At 39.5% G+C, this 22,200-nt stretch overlaps 1 protein-coding gene and 1 long non-coding RNA gene across 2 annotated transcripts in view; one reads left to right on the top strand and one right to left on the bottom strand.

The window, feature by feature from the left end:
- Positions 1-624: 624 nt before the first annotated feature.
- LOC109264313 (uncharacterized) lies at positions 625-10,930 on the bottom strand. Its single transcript, XR_008425069.1, has 2 exons — positions 10,652-10,930; positions 625-5,157 (listed from the first exon to the last, which is right to left on the bottom strand). It is a non-coding gene; the product is annotated as an uncharacterized LOC109264313 (long non-coding RNA).
- Positions 10,931-11,210: 280 nt separating this feature from the next.
- Positions 11,211-22,200, top strand: part of REEP3 (receptor accessory protein 3) — a 96,953-nt gene continuing 85,963 nt past the window's right edge. Inside the window, exon 1 of the mRNA XM_019444300.2 lies at positions 11,211-11,368. Coding sequence (XP_019299845.2) covers positions 11,337-11,368 — 32 coding nt within the window. The 5' untranslated portion in view covers positions 11,211-11,336. The remainder of the gene's footprint in view (positions 11,369-22,200) is intronic.

Below are 22,200 nucleotides of genomic sequence, written 5' to 3' on the forward strand. Positions count from 1 at the left end.
CATATAGTTTTTTTCCCTTTTCTAACCTTACTGCATTAGCTCTGACTTCCAATATGAGGTTGAAAAGCAATAGTGCCTCAGAGCTTCTAGTTTCTCACCATCAACTGTTAGCTGCAAGTTTTCTGTAAATGTTCTTTATCAAGTTGAGAAAGTTCCCCCCCTCCATTCCCACTTTACAGAGTTTTTTAATCACAAATGGGTGTTGGATTTTGTTATGATCATGTAATTTTTCTTCTTTAGCCTACTGATATAACGGATTACACTAACTGATTTTCAAAAGCCGAACCAGCTTTGCATACCTGACATAAATTCCACTTAGTTGTAATGTATAATTCTTTTTACACATTGTTGGATTTAACTGGCTAATATTTTGTTGAGGTTTTTTTCCCCCCAAATTCATGAGATACTGGTCTGCAGTTTCCTTATAATGTCTTTGTCTGGTTTTAGTATTAGGGTAAATACTGACTATGCTAAATAGAAATTATTCTCTCTCCTATCTTCTGGGAGACTGTATAGATACTATTGGTATTAAATGCTTGATAGACTTCACCAATGAACCTGTCTGGGCCTGACGCGTTGTTTTAAAAGGGTATTTATTAATTGATTCAAAATTTTAAACAGATATAGGTTGATTCAGACTTTATTTCTTCTGGTGTGAGTTTTGGCAGATTGTGACTTTCAAACAGTAGATTCACTTCACCTAGGATATCAAATCTGTAGGCATAGAGTTCTTCATGGAATTGTTTATCATAGTAATATTGATGGGATCTGTGGTGATGTCCCCTCTTTCACATCTGATCACTAATGTGTGTCCTCCTCTTTTTCTTAGTTAGCCTGCCTAGAGACTTATTGATTTTATTGATCTCTTCCAAGAACCAGCTTTTGGGTTTATTGATTTTCTCTTATTTCCTGTTTTCAATTTAACTGATTTCTGCTTTAGTTCTTACTGTTTCTTCACATCTGCTTACTTGAGATTTAATTTGTTCTTCTAGTTCCTAAAATGGAAGCTTAAATGGCTAATTTTAGAACTTTCTTGTTTTCTAACGTATTCATTCCATGCTATAAATTTCCTTCTAAGCACTGCTTTTGTTGGTAAACTATAAACTCATTTTCATTTAATTCAAAATATTTTTCAATTTCTCTTGAGATTTCTTCCTTGACCCATCTGTTTTTTAGACCTTATGCTCTTTAATCTCCAGATATATGGGAACTTTACAACTCTGTTCATGTTATTAATTTCTAGTTTAATTTCATTGTGGTCTGTGAACAGATATTGTATTATCTGTTCTTTTAAGCTTGTTAAGGTGTGTTTTATAACCAGAATGATGTCCATCTTGATGAATGTTCATGTGAGCATGAGAAGAATATGTAATTTGCTGCTATTGGATAAAGGAGTCTATAGATGTCAATTACATCCAGTTGATTGATAGTTCTGTTGGATTCAACTAGGTCTTTACTGATTTTCTGCCTGCTGGATCTGTCCAATTCTGACAGAGGAGTATTAAAGTCTCCAATAATAGTGGATTTATCTATTTATACTTGCTGCTCTATCAGTTTTCCTCACATATTTTGACACTCTGTTAGGTTTATACATATTAAGGATCGTTACATCTTTTTGGAGTACTGACCACTTTATCATATGTAATGCCCCTTTTTATTCCTAGTAACTGTCCTCACTCTCAATTTCTGTCTGAAATTAATATACCTATTCTCACTTTCTTTTGATTAGTGGTAGTATGCTGTTACCTTCCTCTATCCCTTTACTTTTATTTATTTTTTTATGCATTTATTTATTTTTAATAGAGAGAGAGAGAGTGAGCAGGGAGGAGCAGAGAGAGAGGGAGACACAGAATCTGAAGCAGGTTCCAGGCTCTGAGCTGTCAGCACAGAGCCCGACGCGGGGCTTGAACTCACAAACCGTGAGATCATGACCTGAGCTGAAGTCAGACGCTTAACCGACTGAGCCACCCAGGCGCCCCTATCCCTCTACTTTTAATCTATACATATTTTTCTTTACAAAAAAATTTTTAATGTTTATTTATCCTTGAGAGACACACAGAGTGTGAGCAGGAGAGGGGCAGAGAGAGAGGGAGACACAGAAGCCGAAGCAGGCTCCAAGCTCTGGGATGTTGCACAGAGCCTGAGGCAGGGCTCAAACCCACCAACTGTGAGATCATGACCTGAGCCGAAGTCAGATGCTCAACAAACTGAGCCACGCAAACACCCCAATCTACATGTGTTTTTAAAGTGAGTTTCTGGTAGGCAACATATACTGGGGTCTTGTTTTTGATCCACCCTAATAATCTGTCTTTTAAATGATGTATTTAGAGGGAATTGTTATAGATGAACTTCTACACATATTTGCTACTGTTTCTAAAAAAAATTTTTTTAATGTTTATTATTTTTGAGAGAGAGAGACAGAGAGCAAGCAGGGAAGGGGCAGAGAGAGAGGGAGACACAGAATCGGAAGCAGGCTCCAGGCTCTGAGCTGTCAGCACAGAGCCTGATGTGGGGCTCGAACTCACCGACTGCAAGATCATGACCTGATCTGTAGTCGGCCGCCCAACCGACTGAGCCACCCAGGCGCCCCATATTTGTTACTGTTTTCTACTTGTTGCCCTTGTCTTAGTTCTCACTTTTGACTTCCATACTTTTTTTGCCTTTTGTGAATTTGAATACTTTATATTCCCTTTCCGCTCTTACCAATGATACTTTCTTTTAACTTTACTGATTACTCTAGACTTTGCAACACAGGTAAATCCCGTTTTATTGTGCTTTGCTTTACTGTACTTCACAGATACTGTGTTTTTTGCAAATTAAAGTTTCATAGCAACTGTATTTTGAGCCAGTCTATGGGTACCATTTTTCCAACAGCATTTACTTACTCTGCGTCTCTCTGTCAACATTTTGGTAATCCTCTTAACATTTCAAATACTTCCACTGTTAATATATTTGTTACGGTGATCACGGATTACAACTCATGGAAAGCTCAGATGGTAACATTTTTTAGCAATAAAGTAGTTTGTAATTAAGGTATGTATATATTTTTAGGAATAATGGTACTGCACACTAATAGACCACAGTATGGTTTAAACACAATGATTACATGCACCAGGAAATAAAAAAAATCACTTTTTGATATTTGCTTTGTTATAGCAGTCTGGAACCAAACCTACAATACCTCTAAGGTAGGCCTGTATATATTTACAAGTTATCTAAATCCACTTTCAAATAATACTGTACTCCTTCACAGCGCAAATACCTTAGAATAAAAATATTCCTAATTCTTTTCTCCCATCCCTTATATCATTACCTTCATTCATTTCACTTATACATAAGCATACATTAAGCATACACACACACACATACACACAAACTGAATCTACTGCTATCATTTTGAACCAAAAACTATTAAATCAATTAAGTATAAATAAAAGTTTCTATTCTACCTTCACTTATTTTTTCTCCAAAGCTCTTCCTTTATTTATGTAGATCAGCTTCTGATATGTACCATTTCCTTTTCTCTGAAGACTTCTTTTAACATTTCATGCAAGGCAGGGCTATTAGTAACAAATTCTGCTAATTTCTGTTTGAGAAAGTATTTCTCCTTCACTTTTGAAGAAATTTCACAAGGTTCCGAACTCAAAGTTGGTGGGGGTTTTCCCTCGATATTTTAAACATTCTACTCAACTTTTTTGCTTCCATACTTTCTGCAAGGTTGAAAGGTTAAAAGAATGTGATCCTTACCCTTGCTCTTCTATAGGTAAGGTGTTTTTTTCCTCTGGCTTCTTTCAAGATTATTCTCTTTATCGTTGATTTTCTGAAGTTTGAATATATTCTGCCTAGGCATAGGAGGGGTTTTTTTTGACATTTATCCTGCTTGGTACTCTCTAAGCTTCCTGGTTCTGTGATCCAGTGTCTGTCTGATTTCAATTAGAGGAAATTCTCAGTCATTCTTGCCTCAAATATTGCTTCTCTTTTCTTTTTTCTCCATCTAGTATTCACATTACATGTATGCTTTCGTAGGTGTCCACAGTTTTTGCATGTTCTGTTCTGCTTTTCTCATTTTTTTTTCCTCTTTACTCTTCAATTTTGAAATGTTCTATTGTCACATCCTTCAGTTCAGAGATTCTTTCCTCGGCCGTGTCCAGTCCAATAATGAGCCCATCAAAGACATTCTTTGTTTCTGTTACAGTATTTTTGACCTAATATTTTAGTCTTAGATTTTCCACCTCTCTGCTTACAATATCCATTTATTCTTGCATGTTGTCTACTTTTTCCATTAAAATCCTGAGCATATTAATCATAGTTGTTTTTTTAAATTCCTCATCTGGTAATTCCAACATTCCTTCCATATCTGACTCTAGTTCTCATAATTGCTCAGTCTCTTCAAACTGTATTTTTTGTCTTTTAGCATGCCTTGTAATTTTTTGTTGAAAGGCAGGCATGATGCACTAGGCTAAAGAAGTTTGGTAAACAGGTCTTCAGTAATGTAGTGGTATGGTATGTGGTTGTTAGGGGGAGGCATCCTACAGTCCTATGATTAGGGCTCAGTTTCTCAGTGAGCTGGTAGCTCTGGGCCATGAACTTCACCAATGCTTTTTAGTCCCTACCTTTTCACTCCCCAGGGATGGGACAGGATAGCTGGAGTAACGCATTTCTCTCTCCCTACATGGCTAAATGAGCTCCAAATGGTGTTTTCCCTTCTCCCGGGTGGAAGGCTAGAGCTGGCTGATGTTGAGAATTGCCTTCCCCCACTAAGGTTAGGCTCTGATGAAATAGTTTCTCTTGAGGGCCTGTCTTCTTAAGAAAAGCAGAATTCTCTGGTGAATGTTGAAATAGTTCCTTTTCCCCTCCTCCTGCTGGAAACACTGGGTATTTTTCTCCAATATTAACTGTGAGCACCTGGTAAGAGCTCCTGAAGGTAAAATTCACCAAAGTGTGGGGGTCTCCCGTGACTAGATTCTCCTGCAGTTTTCAACTCTCAGAGTTGTCCACACTATGCCTCCAGATTCATCAGTTACAGTTTAGGTGGTCCTACCCTGGCCAAGGTTGCTGCAGAGGTTTCTGGTCTGGTAAGTTGTGATTCTCTGTGCCTTCTTGTTGCTCCAATTTGGGGACGGCAGTTTACTCTGTGACTTCACTTCCCTGAAGAATCTAAGAAGAGTTGATTTTTTGAATTTGTTCAGCTTTTTACTTGTTAGACTACAGAGGCAACTCCTAAGCAACTTCTTACATGCTAGACTGGAAACCAGAGATTCTGAGTTTTGAGATACATTTTTAATTAGTGGGATTTTTTTAAGTGCATTGTATAGTAAGACTATTAACCCTTTGTCTGGTTTTACACATATTTTTTCCCAGTTTGTCATCTGTCTTGAAATCCCATTTATACTGTTTTTAGAGGCAGAAGAATTTTTAAATTCTTATGTAATCATGTCTATGAAATTTGCCTTTTTGGTTTCTGATTCCACTATCAAGATCCTATTACCTTCACATGCTTTCTTTTTGTACTTTCATGGTAATTTTAGTTTTCACATTTACATTTCTTTCTCCATAAATTACTTTTTCTTTGGTTTTTATTAAATGGCTGGCTGTCACAAAATCATTTACTAAATATATCATGTTCCATCTAATATAAAATTCCACCTTTATCTTAGACTAGTTACCTATATATAATTGAGTCTGTTTCTAGACTTTGCTCTGGCAAAAAACAAAAACAAAACAAAACAAAACACTACCAACAGAGACAACCTGTGAAAGGAACTAGATGGCTGGAAACAGGTGATAAAAGACTAACTTCACTGTTTAGCCTTTTTGAATTTTATTCCATGTGCCTTGAGCTACCACTCAAAAACATCAATAAAAAAACTTTTAAGGTCTGCTTAATACACATGGTAGAATTATCAAATATTTCAGCTTTCTGCAAATTATATCATAACACCTGTATGTACCTGAACAATTCTTGAAATCACAGGTCTGCCTCGAATTTAAAACTGCGAACCAGGGGCACCTGGGTGCCTCAGTCAGTTGAGCGTTGGACTTCGGCTCAGGTCATGATCTGTGTTCTGTTGAGTTTGAGCCCCGCGTGGGCTCTGTGCTGACAGCTCAGAGCTTGGAGCCTGCTTCAGATTCTGTGTCTCCCTCTCTTTCTGCCCCTGCCCCACTTGTGCTCTGTCTCTGTCTCTTAAAAATAAACATTAAAATAATAATAAATAAAACTGGGAACTATGATTTAATCTGTCCTTTTTTTTTTTTTTAATGTTTATTTATTTATTTTTGAGAGAGAGACAGAGAGACAAGCAGGGGAGGGACAGAGAGAGAGAAACAGAATCCAAAGCAGGCTCCAAACTCCGAGCTGTCAGCACAGAGCCTGACACGGGGCTCAAACCCACAAACCATGAGATCATGACCTGAGCAAAAACCAAGAGTTGGACGGATACTTAACCAACTGAACCAGCCAGGCGCCCCTAATCTATTCTATTTTAAATGAATAGTGAAAGTGCTCCAAAAGTCTTGAGCTTTGTGTTTCTCTGCCATTTAACAAGGTCAAACAAATGACCTGAAGGGGGAAAAAAGTTCTTCTACATAAATCCCTAACTGTTGTAAGTAAAGCTACTTCAAATGTATAAGAACTTCATGTATGGTCAATTCCTTACTATGTGAGTTCCCCAGATCCAGCCATCACAGACATATTTTGCTTTCATCTTCTTCAGAATCTTTCTATTCCCCTGCAATCTGATTATTGTATTTTCAATATTACTTTTTTTTTAAATTTCATTTCAATGTCAGATGGCAAATTTGACCTTTGTTGTCACCATGACACTATAAAACAGACTGGCTAAGATAAAAGAAATATTCATCTAGCAGGAGATGGAAAAAGAACAGGTTTCATCTTTTAAGTTATTCTCTTTAGAATCCTTTCCCTCACTCTATTTTCAAACTACTATTAACATAGACTCATTTAGTAATTTTAGCCTTCCTCCAAATAAAATATTCTCAAGCATGTGAAAATACTCCCCCAATAGAGAGGGGAAGGTGACCTAGTATTTAGTCTCATTGGTATACTCATTAATAATTACACAAATTAGATACTATCTCTGTACCATGTAATTCTGCTCTCACTATCTGCTCTCCTATGTACTTTCTTACTTTTTTTTCCCCTGATAAATGAACTCCTTTAACATGTAGAAGATGCACATTCTATACATCTCCTAGGAACACTAAGTGAAAATGCTGAAGAGAAAGAAATTCTTTATTTAATAGTCTAATTAGTTTTAAGGTTTAAAACACGTTGCATTTGATCATAACATTATCAACCCCATTTAAAACCCAGATGACTTGCCAAACATCACACTATTGAGAGTAGAAACGGGTCTCCTCATAGAAAGTCCTTTGACCTAAATATACTGCCTCCCACCATGTTAAATTTCAAAACCCAAAGGGTCTTTGCAGAGTGCAATGAAGGAGGCACTCCACAGCACAACAAATGAATACTAGTGATATATGTTAAAAATAAAAGAAACAATTTAGTATGTAAAGAAATAATTTTAGGGGCGCCTGGGTGGCTCAGTCGGTTAAGCGGCCGACTTTGGCTCAGGTCATGATCTCGGGGTCTGTGAGTTCGAGCCCCATGTCGGGCTCTGTGCTGACAGCTCAGAGCCTGGAGACTGTTTCAGATTCTGTGTCTCCCTCTCTCTGACCCTCCCCCGTTCATGCTCTGTCTCTCTCTGTCTCAAAAATAAATAAATGTTAAAAAAAAAATAAAAAAAAATAATTTTATATTTTCTATACAAGAAATGTCTCAAGTATGCCAAATGAGGCAACACTTTAAAAGCTTCTAGGTCGGAGGTAATGTATTTCCTTTTCTCCCAAGTCTCTAAAGCCTTGCCTCACACCATAAAGCACTTAATTAATGGCCACCTACTAGATCTCTACCATCCAAGATTTGGCCCAATATAGAGATGAGAAACACCTACTACTAAATCTGGGCACTGTCCATAAGAGACTCCTCATCAGATGAATTTACTCTTAATTTAGACCAAGAATTCTCAACCATATCAGACTCAAGTGTTTCCCCTGCATAAAATATTTTCCAATTTCTGCATTATCACCCTGAAATGAAAGGAGTAACAATCTTCCTACAGACTACTTCAAACAAAACTTTATACCCTAAATAAAAATGTAAAAGGGAAATGAAAATAATTTATAATAAGATAAGTATTTCAGTGTTAATCCTGAAACAAAACTGAACTAGAAGACATATCAAAGTAATTAGCAGGTGAACATAACAACAAAGTTGTTTGTGATGCAATTTTCCAAAACTGTAAATAACCCTTGGTCAAGTTGTGAACAAAACAAATCTTCCTTTCCACGCAACATTTTCGCGTGGAAACAGAGACTGCAAAGTTCAGTCTCAGTTAAAACTAGGAGTTTTTATGTAAAAGGGAGTTTCTAGATTCAGATAATTATGAATGTTACATACACAAATGTCAGGCAGAATATTGGTAAACCACACAGGACACTGGGAACAGTCTTTGTTCAGTATAGCCCATGCACTGCAAAAAGTATAGCATCCCTAGTCCCCACCCATTAAATACTAGTGGTTAGCCCCAGTCATTCCAACAACAAAAAATTTGCCTCCCAACTTCCTCCAAGAGGGCACCTCCCATTTAGACCCACTTCCTTAGACACAACTCAACTATCACAGTATAATGTGAAGAACACTCAGGAAGCATGGATTAGAGTTCCAGTTCTACCACCTGTGAGCTACGTGGTGATTGGCACTGAGTACTCTAACCCTCAGTTTCCAATGTTATCAAATGGGGATAAACCTATGTTTTTTGGGTTATGCAGGTTGACTCAACAGCATGTGCTTAACACAGGGCAGGTGGTTTCCAACACATGGCATGTTGAGATATATAAAGAAGGAGGCTGTTCCAGATTGAGAGCAGCAAAAAGTGACATGTGAAGGAGGCCAAAGATACAATAAGCATACAAAATGAAATTTAACACACAGCAGCCTAGGGACATTTCAGAGAGCAGCCAACAGTCTTACACATCTCAGCAACCCCTGAAGGCATATATTACAATGCAGTAAAATAATATTCAGAATGATGACCGCCAAACCAAGAATGCAAAAAAGACATCTTTAAGAGACCTCTATGGTATGAGGCTGAAATTTCATAAAGCTTCAATAATTAAGAGAATAACTGTACTAACAAACTTTTCAAACCTTTCCAACTTTCATTGGGCAATTACCCTAGAGACTTGGAAAACACAAAAAATATCTAATATACAATATCTATCCTCGAACATTTTACGATCCAGTAGATTAGACATCAGTAAAACATAGCCATAATATAAAGCAGAATGAAATAGGCATTAAATAGAAATTCACCTAATAAATCATAGGGGCCTAGGAAAAATTATGAATAATTCTCACTGGGGAAAATCAAGAACATCCTCATGGCATAGGATACTGAAAAACAAGAATTCTAATAGGTAGAGAATAGAGAGTAAATCATTAAAGAAAAAATGAAATCTAGGCAAAGGTACTGGGCATGTAAATATAATTTGGTTCCCAAAAGAGAACTAGGGAAAGGGTAGGGGTCCAAAAGGGTTGGGAAGGCAGTAAAATTCCAAGTTTTAAAAACATTTCAGGACCTGTTCATGGATGGATTTAAATACTATTCAAATGAGTTTGAGTTTTACTGGGCAAGAGAGATTTCCAGAAAACTGGTGCTTATGTGACACACCTGATCCCCAAAGAATGCTTGAAATAACAGCCAAAAATAAAAGGTTCCAAACAAATACAAGTTTTCATTAATGAGATCCCTGAAACTAAAATATATATTCTTAATGAGTAAATAAGAAAAAGAACTTAACCTAAAAGTAGAAAGCAGCTTCTGAGCTCACTTCTTAAATAATCAAAATACTACTAAATTTATTGAACCTTGGAACTTAAAGGAAGTCAGGATCTTATATATGTCCCTGATCTTCTTCTAAGCAATTTGGAGAACTTCCTAAACATGTTATTTAGCAGTGCCTCATGTCACTCTGAAAGGCAAGAGGCAGGCTACAGTATAATTTGTCTGTTTTTACTATGGGGAAACTGAGGAACAAAAAGAATAAATTACAACATGGTCAAAGAATAAGCTATTTTCTTGGACTTTAATTAAAGGCTTGAAGCCCACATTTCATCCTTTATTCTTCGTACCATCTGAATATTAGAATTACCTTTCACCATCTTCTTAACTGGAGGGGGAAAAAAAGACAAGACTAAACCTGAAGATCATTTTCTCAATTTGGTACCGCCACCAAAAGCTGTTTTTATATTCCATCTCTTGAAATTATGCTATCTACAAGAACCTCAAGGTGTAAGTAAGCAGTAACCCAACCTCCCCTGAAAAAAGACAAATGTAAATAGCAGGGCAAGGCAGGAATCCTAAGCCCAGTTTTCACTCTGTGTATCTGGCAGGCTCAGACGTGTGTTTGTAAAACAGGCCTTGCAGATGTTGTGATGGGAAAGGTGCTGTGAAAGCCCTAGAACACTGGTATCAATACACCCACCGCTGCAAACATGAAATCCAATGCCACCCTCCTCTGCCCCTCCCTGCATTGCACCACGCACCACGCGACTCCTGGCACACACCGAGGCCTGTGCAAAGATCCTCCCGACGTTTCCTTAAAATGCCGTACTCTTGAGGATGCCCAGGGCGCTGGGCTTCAGTGAATAGTGAGGACACCCGATGTGGCTAAACACATCTCAAAATCTTAACTCCCTAGAATCTAGGGCCAGGTCCAGAGGAGTCTACCGGACATAGAGTTCCTGCTATTTTTTCCCACATAGGATAACCCCTACCCGCAAGTCCCCTGCCTCAGCCTCCGGCCACTCCCTCGGCCCCTGTACGCCAGGTGGGCGTCCCAGAGATGTAACGAGTAGGGAGGTGGAGGTTGGAGCTCAGGAGTGTGGGCCGCGAGGCTTTTCGGCGCCGGCCGGGGTCCCGACCGCCCTGCCCCCGGAGCACCACCGCCCAGACCCGGGCACGACCGACGCACCGCCGCTGCCGCCGCCGCCTATCAGCGGAGTGCAGGGGCGGGGCCGGCTGGCTCGGCTGCGGCTCGGCCGCGGGCGGGGACGGGCGGGGACGGGAGGGGGGACCGACCGCCGCGCAGCTCCGGCCGCTGCGCGCATACACCCGGCCCGGCTCCCGAGGGCGCCAGCGCGGCCCCGGGGAGCGCGAGGAGCCGGCGAGCGCGCGGCCTGCCGTTGGCGGCCTGGTCCGCCACGCTCGGCGCCCACCCGCCCCCTAGCTGGGGTGCAAGACCCCGGGAAGATGGTGTCCTGGATGATCTCCAGAGCCGTGGTGTAAGTGCAGCTCACGGCGCCCCGCCGCCCGCGCGAGTCCCGGGAAGGCGTAGGGAGGGGTAGGGGCTAGAAGAGGGGAAGGCCCAGGCCTGGGCAGGGATGGGCTGCCCCGGCCTCGGGCCTGCCCGGGGGCTGTGGGCCCTCGGCCTCCTCACCCTGGTCCACGTCGCTGCGGAGCTCCCTGCGGCGGACTAGGGCCCGGCGGCTGCGGCGCGGCCGGGCTGCGTGCGGCGCGGCGGCCCTGCTCCCGAAGCGCTGGGCGGGCAGGCGCGCAAGGCAGGCGGCGCGCGCTCCCCGCTCCCGCTCCCCGCGCTGCGCGGCACCGCCCTGTGGGCCCGGGAGCGGCGCGCCTCGCGGCGGCGCCCTGCGCAGGCTCCGCAGGCGTTGAGCGCGGGAGGCTCGGCGATCCTCCCAGGGATGCGGCGGCGGCGGCGTCGAGCCTTTGTATCCCGCGGTTGGTGCGGTGAGGTGTCTCTCTCGGCTGCTGAATACCATTCGGTCACGTGTGGTAGGAGGAGAGATTTGTCTAAAAACCTGAGACCGCTCCTAGCTCAGATCTCTGGGAAAGGTTCCAGCTTCCCCCGAGATTTACAGCTTACCTAGAGAGACTCTCCTTGTTGAATGGGGACACCCGCTTGTTCGCCCAGATCGCAGAATCTGGCCCTTTCTTGTCGGAAATATTTGCTAAGTGATTGAGAGGCTGCAGGTGCCTGTTGCCTTTATTCAGATTATCAGTTAATTTCATTGTGCTCTTACCAGCAAGTGCTACAGGTCCATAAAAAAAATTAAACACCGCAACTCAACTAAAGGTATTTGACTACATTTTAAACTGATTTTCTCCCATTCTCCCCCATCTTACGCCCCCGCTTTTCAAAGAAAAAAAAAAAGTCACAAAGTAAACAATGACGTAGGGACAGTCAGGGGGCCTTGGATTCATTATTCTTGATCTCTGTAGGGGTAATATTACCTCAGTACCTTTATGAAATGTTTTTGTGAGGCAGCAGGCTATTCTAATTAGCTTTAGAATGTGGAAAAAATAATATTTCCAAATTTTCAAATTTTGTTTTCCACTGGAGAGAAGGAAAATTTCTCCGTGAGATTTGGTTTTTTGTTTGAGAGTGAATCATTCAGCATCCCTATTCTACCTGATTTGCAGTACCCTTCTAAATTTGTCATTTGATCGTCTTAATGAGGTTTGTCCTTCCTCTGTACAGTTACTAGTTTTAAAGCTGCAGGGCTTCCTGCTTCATCTGTACAGAACTAAAAGTCAGGAAATAAAAGCATACTACAGGTGTGTTCAGATTTTTTTAAGGCTTTTTTTTTTAAGCCTTTGAATGTCATTTACATAATACAGGCATACTTTTCTTGACCTAGTAGATGTATATCAACTGTTGTGTCTGCACCTAGAAAATGAAGTGCCCCATTAAGAAGCTGTACTTTTTTTTTTTTTTTAACTCTGGTTTCCTTTGACCTATTTTCTTTTTTCAAGAGATAGAAAATTGTGAAGTACTTTGATATAGTTTGCATTACTCAAAGCAGATTCTTGTTTTGGATCACTGACTATGAGTATGTCTTTTCTAGGTGTTACCTATAACACAAACATTAGTAACAGTGTTGGTGTTAATGGAACTGACAGTTCAGATACACTGATCCCTGCAGTACAGGTGAGAATGTCAAATCTTGTAAGAGTTACACCCAGTGCTGTAGGGGTTAGATAAGGAGGGAATTATATCTGGTTGGAGAATCAGCAAAAACAAGGGAGATTACATTTGAGATGGGCCTTAAAGGACATTCTGAATTTAGACAGCCAAAGATGAAAACGTAAAGGAGTCCAGATAAAAGGATCATTGTGAGCCAAAGCACAGAGGAACAACCTAGATTAGTTACAGAGGACTTGAGGGACTTGGTTGAGAGAGAAAGCTGGAAAGGTAGAGTGGGGCCTGTTTTCAAGGAATTTAAGGGAAAAGTGATAAATTCTGTTAGGCAGTAGTAGCTTTGCTTTGGGAGATTCTCTCCCTTGTTGAGTGAGATGGTTATAAATGAAGAAACACTAAAGACAGGGAGCCCACTTAGGGGGCTCCCTAACTGGAGAGAGAAGATTAAAGCTTGCAGTGCTAGAATCTATGGAATTTGAAGTGTGAGACAAAAGAAAAGAAGCAAAAATGTGAGGGAGAAAAGGTCACGGAAATGTATTTCATGAGCCATTGAGTTATTAGCATACTAGAAAGCACAATTGTCAAGGAATATAAGCATCATTATATTTTGCCCCTGTGGTCCTCAATTTCTCGATCTCTAAGCACTCAATGTTTTCTACTCCCTTGATTGTACTCTAGGGACACAAAAGCCCAATCCCAGGATCTAAACAAACTTGGAAACCTTTTTCACACCATGAGATAGAATTTCACATTCTTTTTAACCCACTGGAACAGCCGGCTAGCTTTGAGCCTGAAGAAAAGAGATCAGACAGTTCTCTCAACACGAACCTCTGGGTGGATTGGGCAGGGAACACAAGGACCTTCCATACCCTGAGCTCCCTGTGTGCTTGAGCACTTTCTCCCCAAACCCTGTGGTACATACTGGAGGAAGAACCCTGGCTTTGGAATCAGATATGGATGCCAGTTACTAGCTGCGTGGTGCTGGGCAATGTACGAAGCCCATCTGGGCTTCAGTGCCTTCACCTTAAAGTGGTTATAATATTTACCTCCTTAAAACTGTTGTAAAGATTTGTTTAACTCTGGGGGGTGGGAGGGACGGGAGGGTGGGTGATGGGTATTGAAGAGGGCATCTTTTGGGATGAGCACTGGGTGTTGTATAGAAACCAATTTGACAATAAATTTCATATATTAAAAAAAAAAAAGATTTGTTTAATTAAAACACACCAGATGTGATGCCTGGCATTTATTGTGCACATAAAACATATTTTTTTAGGCGGGAGGGGAATAAGATAATATAGAAAGAAGTATCATTGGGCTATCATCAGGAAACCTGGAATTTAGAACTAGCTTTAGTTATATTAACCAGCTGAATGACCTTGAACCAGCCTCTTACTGATTAGATACCTGTTTCTTTCTCTGTGGAAATAAAGGATCTGGTTAATCTGTATTCTCTTGTACAGCTCTAGCATTCTGTAATGCCATGAAAAGGCTTTTTGGTTTTTGTTGGGTTTTTTTTTTCCCAGTCTGTCTAAAATCAATTTTAACTTTGCAGGCAAGATTGAAAGTTAGTTAGCAATTATTAAGGAATGGGCACCTGGGTGGCTCAGTCAGTTAAGCATCTGACTTTGGCTCAGGTCATACTCTCACAGATCGTGAGTTCAAGCCCCACATAGGGCTCTGTGCTGACAGAGTTTGGAGCCTGCTTCAGATTATGTGTCTCCCTCTCTCTCTCTGTCCCTCACACTCTCTCTCAAAAAGAAACAAATATTAAAATATTTTTTGAAAATTAAAGGTTAGTAGTCTGAGATTACCAAATGATATTTCATTCATTTGTGATACCTGTACCTTACCTATTGAAACATGACTTACAGATTAAGAGAAATCCCATTTTTCTAAGTTTTCTTAATTTGAGTATATATCATTGTGGTTAAGATCAAGATGAAAGACTGCCTGAATTCAAATATTAGCCCTGCCATGTATTAGCTATAACCTACTCCATAGGATTAACTGTGTCCCTATACATTATGTCTGTAGTCCAGCATTGGACACATGGTAAGTATTCAGTAAGTATTAGTAGTTGTTACCAGATAAGGAAGAACATATTCCCCAACTGTCCCAGAATACTGAATGTTTAAACTGTTTTCAATTTACATCTTTCTTTGTCTCATTGTAGGTGACATAGTTGTAATTACAGTTAAAAAAAAAAAAAAAGTTTTCTTATTCTTACTATATTGTAGGCATCTAATGTGTTCTCTGAGATCATTCTGTCTCTTTGATGATCAGGCCAATATTCTAATTTTCATAGCCATTCATTTTTTAATTTTGCTTTTAGATCATTTTAATATGTTATTTTCATAACTAATGCTGATACAATTATAAGACTATACCAGACATCATCTATATATGCTTTTTTCTTTGTATTTTCTTTTTTAATGCTTGTTTATTTTTTAGAGATAGTACGCACAAGAGTTGGGGGGGCAGAGAGAGAGAGAGAGAGAGAGGGAGGGAGGGAGAGAGAGGGAGAGGGACAGAGGATCTGAAGCATGCTCTGTGCTGACAGCAGCCCTATGTGGGGCTTGAACTCACAAACCATGAGATCATGACCTGAGCCAAAGTCAGATGGTCAACCAAATGAGCCTCTCGGGCACCCCTCTTTAAGTATTTTTTTAGGCTGAATATCCAAGGGAGTCAAAGGCTATGAATATGAATATTTATGACTATTGATATGAACTGCCAAACTGCTATCCAAAGGATGTTAATATTTTACATGGCCACCAACAATGTATGATCACGGTCTTTATCACAGTGTAGCTAGATTTGGGTGTTTTAATTTTTTCATATTTTCCTAATATATATAATAGATCTCATTGTTTTCTTTTGTATTTTATTTCTTATTAACCACATTTAATATTTGTCCTAATATATATTGTATCTCATGTTGTACAAATGGTCAGTATGTACTTTAGCACTTTAACTCTTGGTTACTGGATAATTTACTTGTTGGTCTGAGCTCCTTACTTAATTAACCTTAAGTCATGTTTGATGCAGATGTTTCTCAATCTAATTACACTTCTCTTTAGAGATTTTGTTTTTAGTTGAAGAGAAAATTTATAGTTTTAAGACAGTTCAACTTGTTCATGTTTTACTTTGTGATTTATTTTTCACCTCTAAATATAGAATACCAATCACTCTAGATACTTTTATTATCTGTCAGAAGTAAGTTGATCCTTCTCAATTATATTTAATGGCTATCTATAAAGTCTAAATTGTATACCTTAAAAACCATACTCGAGCAGCTTTCCCCCTTCTTTCTAGCATACTTTCCCTCTCTCCTAGATTTTTCTTTTTAGCAGGCAAAAACATGATGTCATTTCTCCCATTTAACAAAAAACTCTTTCAGCCTGCTATACTTTTCATCTTATTATCCCATTTCTCCCCCTCCTTTTAAAGCAAAAACTCCTCAAAAGAGCAGTCCATATACACTTTCTCCACTTCCTTCGGGTCACTCAGACCCACACCATGTAGGCCTTGCCACCACCAACCATTCCACTGAAATACCTGTTCTCTAAGTCATCAGTGACTTCTACATGACCAAACTGTCTGGTCCTCACCTAACTTACCAGGACTTTTGGTACAGTTGCTCACTCTGTCCTTGAAATGCTCTCTTCACTTGGTTTCCAAGAAGCCTTGTTTTTGTACTCTTCACAACTCACCGACCACTCCCTCCCTTCTCTGTCTCCCTGCCACATTCCTCCACATGCCCTGACTGATTAAAGTTGGCAGGTCCAGGAGCTCAGTTCCTAGAATTTTTTTTATCTTCTATAAGGACTCGTAATTTACATCTCCAACCCAGACCTCTGTGCTGAACTCATGATCCTATTTTTCAGGTGCCTACCTTACTTGGAAACATCTGAGAGTCATGTTGAACTTAAGATATCCAACACTGAGCTTCTGAATGTCCTTCCCAGTGTGGCTACCCTGGCAGCCTGCACCAGCTCAATTAATGTCAACTCAGTCCTTCCAGTAGCTCAGGCCAAAAACCTTGGGATCATCCTTGATTCCAGTTTTTCTCTCATTACCTGCATTGAATCCTACAGCAAATCTTGTTGACTCTATACCTTCAAAATATAGTTTTCATCACCTTTCTTACATTATTGTAGTCCAAGCCAGCATCATCTCTTAAATGCATCATTATAACGGCATCCTGTTTCTCCCCTTTGTGGGTTAAGATCGTGATAGGATTAATGAAAAACATCTTGAGTACTTTTTAAATCCTTGTGGAAGTTTGAGGTCAGTCACAATCTGTAAGTGATATTTCTCTTCCTTTATATGTGCTTTACATACTTTTAAATAGTTGTAAAATCTCAGTGATGGCTAAAATATCATCTTTCAATTAGGTTAAGGTAGATTTTGTTTTCCAGTTTTGATGAGATTTGTCATGTGAATAACAAATAATTAGGAGCTATGTCTAAGAATAGGATGCTTACTGAAATTGCTGTTAGGCAATGAGAAATAAAGTAAATAGGAGCAATGTTTTCAAGGACATTGGAAAAGTTAAAATCTTAAAAATATAATTTGTCATGAATGCCCTCCAAGAGGTCATCCTTTCTGTCTTCCTTCATTGAGACAGAAAACATATCCTAAACTATTGGGTCTTGCTTTCATTGCCTAGGCCAGAACTTCAACAAGATTCCTTTATTAGCCTTCATTTCAGAAACAGTTTGCTTCTGTTCACTTTTTGTTACTGCAGCTATTTTAATAACTTCTTTTTCCACTGGATTTTTGAGCCCTTTTAGTTTGGATATTTCCATGTTCTCTCCTTTTGGCGTAGATTGTAATGTTCAAATAAAGAGTATATTACAATAATCATGGCATAAATGGGTAATTTAAATATTGTAAATATATTACTGTTTTGTCATGTGGAAAAAGATTACTGGTGAGTCTCCGTTAGCAGAACATGAGCTTTTTAGGTCATTGATTATGTATTTGCACTAAACTAGCCCTTTCATGTATTTCTGAGGTTAAATGAAAGGTTAAAAGTAAGTTATTCTAGGGGCACCTGGGTGGCTCAGTCAGTTAAGCATCCAACTCCAGCTCAGGTCATGATCTCATTGCTTGTGAGTTCGAGCCCCATGTTGGGCTCTATGCTGACAGCTCAGAGCCTGGAACCTGCTTCAGATTCTGTCTCCCTCTCTCTCTGCCCCTCTCCTGCTTACACATCTCTCTCTCTCTCTAATACAAATAAACATTAAAAAAAATTTTTTTTAAGTAAAAGTTATTCTGTTATAAGTGTTTTCACATTCACAAAACTGTTAAGCATTTATGCATACTTATCGCTCGCTATTTCTGAAGTAAAGTTACCAGCTTCAGTCATGTTAAATTTACAAAGGCTGCTAGGATGGAAAATCAGGTGAAGTAGCATACTCGCTAAGATACTATGGACAGAGAAAACAGCCGTTAGGTTGGAAATATTGAGCAAAAGATTTCAATAGCAGACTAGCTAATGTTTGAATATCATTATGAATGGCTGTATATTATTCTAAATATTTTTTATTTCATTTGAAGATCTTTTAAATATGTCTAAGTTTTTTAACCTAGCACTTTTCACATTTTAGACTGGGTAATCCTTACTTGGGGATGCCTGTCCTGTGCACCGTAGGATGTTTTACCAGCATCCCTGGCCTCTGCCCACTAGATGCCATTGGCACCTCCCAACTGTGACAGCCAAAAATGTCTCCAGATATTGTCGTAGGTCACTAGTGGGCAGAATTGCCACTAGCTGAGAACCACTGTGTTAAGTGAAAAGAGAAGAAACCTGTGCTGTTCAATATGGAAGCCACTGGTCCCTTGTGGCTATTTAGATAGTTAAATTAAACATTAAATTCTTCAGTCACACCACATTTCAAGTGTTCAGTAGGCATTCAAGCTTAGTAACTACCTTATTGGATAGCACAGAAATAGAACATTTCCATCATTACAGAAAGTTCAACTAGAGTGAGCCCTTATAAGGCATGGTTCGCTCAGCATTTCCATTTGAAAATGGCTTTGTTTGCTGCTTCTGTGTACTTTGTGGGAGAAATTACAGGCTATAATGATACTTGGAAATTTATAAGTGTCTCAGGATATCTCTTGCTTAAGAATTTTCTGTATAAAACTCTGTTGCTGATCTTAATTTTTTTAAGTTTATTTATTTAGAGAGAGCGAGAACACAGGTGGGGGAGGACTAGAGAGAGAAGGAAAGAGAGAATCCAAGCAGACTCCATGCGGTCAGCACAGAACCTGATGAGGGGCTCAATCTCACAGTTCCTGAGATCACGAACTTGAGCTGAAATCAAGAATCAGACACTTAACTGACTGAGCCACCCGGGGACCCCTCAAAATTAATTTCTATTTCAGTATTTACAGAGAAGTTCCCAAAATTGATGAGAATCACTGATATAGTATACTTTGAAAATAATTTATATAATCACATATTCTCCCCATCAATGGTCTTATTCCTTATTTTCTAAATTTGTAAATTGTAGTTTACAAGTTACAGTTTTCTTGGTCCTAAAAGTTGTTCAGATACGAAGATTTGAATACAGAGCTGAGAGTTACCAGTATTTGCTGTCCTTACTTTTAACAGTTTCATCAGCTCTGCAAAAGCATAGATACTAAGGAAATCATGAAAGCAAAAGTCATAGGAAAAAACTAAACATAATAGGTTTGTACTAACCAGTAGTTCAAAACATAATTTCAGGAAGTATTCAAATATATTAATGCTGAGACCTTTTATGTTTCCAAGGAATAATAAGTCTATTTTAGGAAAGAATTATTTTCACCTGTAAATAAAACCAAGCATTCTGCTGTGACAAGTTTCCTTAACCTTTTATCATGTCACATTTCTGAGAAATGTGTTAGGTTGCTGGGGCTATTGTAATGAAATACCACAAACCTCGTGGCCTGAACAACAGAAATCTATTATCTCACAGTTCTGGGAGCTAAAAGTCAAGGCAAAGGTATCAATAGGTTCCTTCGTTCCTTCTGAGGGCTGTGAGGAAGAAATCTGTTCCAAGACTCACTCTCTCAGCTTCTGGTGGTTTGCTGGCAATCTTTGTCATTCCTTGGCTGGTAGATTCATGACACCCATCTCTGCCTTCATTTTTGTGAAGGTCTTTGTGTCCAAATTTTCTCTTTTTATAAAGAACGTAAGTCACAGTAGGTTAGAGCCCATGCTAGTTACCTCCTTTTAACATGATTTCCTCTTTAAGGACCCTGTCTCCAAATTAGGTCACTATTCGAAGTAGTGGAGATTGGGACTCCTTCATATCTTTTTTGGAGGGCACAATTCAACTTAAAACAATATCTTTTACATATCCTGAGAAAAACTAAAAAGCCAAGGAAGTTTTAGGGATTGGATCAGAAAAGGAGAAAAATTAATGACTAACAAAATAACTGTCTTAATTTAAGAGTTGTCACATGAGGGAAAGAGTACTGATTTTTTTCTTCTTGTGAACACCAGGTTAGAGCAATAAGTGGATGTTATAAGGAAGAATTTAATTCAGTAGATAAGGGAGAGCTTTCAAATACCCAGAGTTGTTCACCATTGAGACGGACAACCTCATGAGAACAGTGTGTTGTCTATCACTTGAAGCAGGAAAGGGAGAGTAGAACCCTTGCTGAAGATCTTGCCTTTTATGACTTGTATGCTTCCAGTGGAGAACCATAGATAGATTACTTTTCAGTGAGAAGCTGTGAAGTGCTGACTTTGTATTTAATAAAACTACTTATTTGCGAAGAACCAACTGATGGTTGGCAGAGGGAAGGGAGGTGGGGGGGGAGGGACTGGGCAAAATGAGTGAAGGGGAGGGGGAGAGACAGGCTTCCAGTTACTGAATGAAAAAGTCAAGGGGATAAAAGTTACAGCATGGGGAATATAATCGATGGTGATGTAATAGGGTTGCATGGTGACAGATGGTAGCTACACTTGGTGGTAAGCACAGCATAAGGTATAAAGAAGTTGAATCACCATGTTGTATACCTGAAACTAATGTAACATTAGTGTCAACTGTACTGTAAAAATTTAATAAAATAAAAATCTAAAGCGTAAAAAAACTACTTGAATATTTAAATAAATGAATACATTAACCTTGTACTAAGTGAATATCTGTGATGAATAATAAGCGGCATTATTTGGTATTAAAAAATAACATGAATATATACAGCACTGAATAAATGATATGCTAAAGATTCTGCCAATGTGACACTTTTTCATCATCAAACTTTAATCACTAATTTTCAGGACTCCCAAAATTTAGAATACACATCCATCAAAACTGTAAAGTGGATAAATGGGACTTCCTTTCCATGTTTAAACTTCCAGAGGCCCACAGAAACAATGAGCTGTAGGCATCCTTTTATTTTCTTTTTTAAATATTTATTTACTTTTGGCAGAGTGCAGGCAGGAGGGGTAGAGAGAGGGGGGACAGAAAACCAGAAGTGGTCTCCGCGCTGACAGGCTGACAGCAGCAAGCCCAGTGTGGGGCTTGAACTCACAAACCGGGAGACTGTGACCTGAGCCAAAGTCGGACACTTAACCCATTGACCCACCCAGGTGCACCAAGCAGTAGACATTCTTGACTGTGAATTTAAAGAAGGTGCAGGGGGCGGGGTGGGGGCAGGGTGTGCCTGAGTGGCTCAGTCAGTTAAACATCTGACTCTTGATCTCAGCTCAGGTCATGATCTCGTGGGTTTGTGGGATCGAGCCCCACATCAGGCTCTGCACTGAAAGCACAGAGCCTGCCTGGGATATTCTCTCCCTCCCTCTCTCTCTTTCTCTCCCTCCCTCCCCCCCCCCCACCTTCTCTGTCTCTCAAAATAAATAAAACATTTTTAAAAAGTGCAGATATGAGAACAGAAGAGAATTTGGTGATATTTGCCTAAGGGGGTTAATTTTGCCATGATCAGTTCCTTGCTGCTTTGTGCCTATGGTCTTTGTTTTCTGTTCAGATGCTGATTCATCTCAGGATTACTGAACAAACTTTCCAGTTGTCCATTCAATATTTATTTATTTACATTTTTTAAATCATTAATTTCATCAACCATAGTTTTTATTTATGGTTTTCTGAAACATAAGGCCTTTTAATTTTCACTTTATATACGTAAGTTAATCTTGCAAATAGAAATGTTGGTGGTTTT

This window comes from Panthera pardus, unplaced genomic scaffold (assembly GCF_024362965.1).
Source record: "Panthera pardus isolate Hobbes unplaced genomic scaffold, ASM2436296v1 HiC_scaffold_22, whole genome shotgun sequence".
Classification (NCBI taxonomy): Eukaryota; Metazoa; Chordata; class Mammalia; order Carnivora; family Felidae; genus Panthera; species Panthera pardus.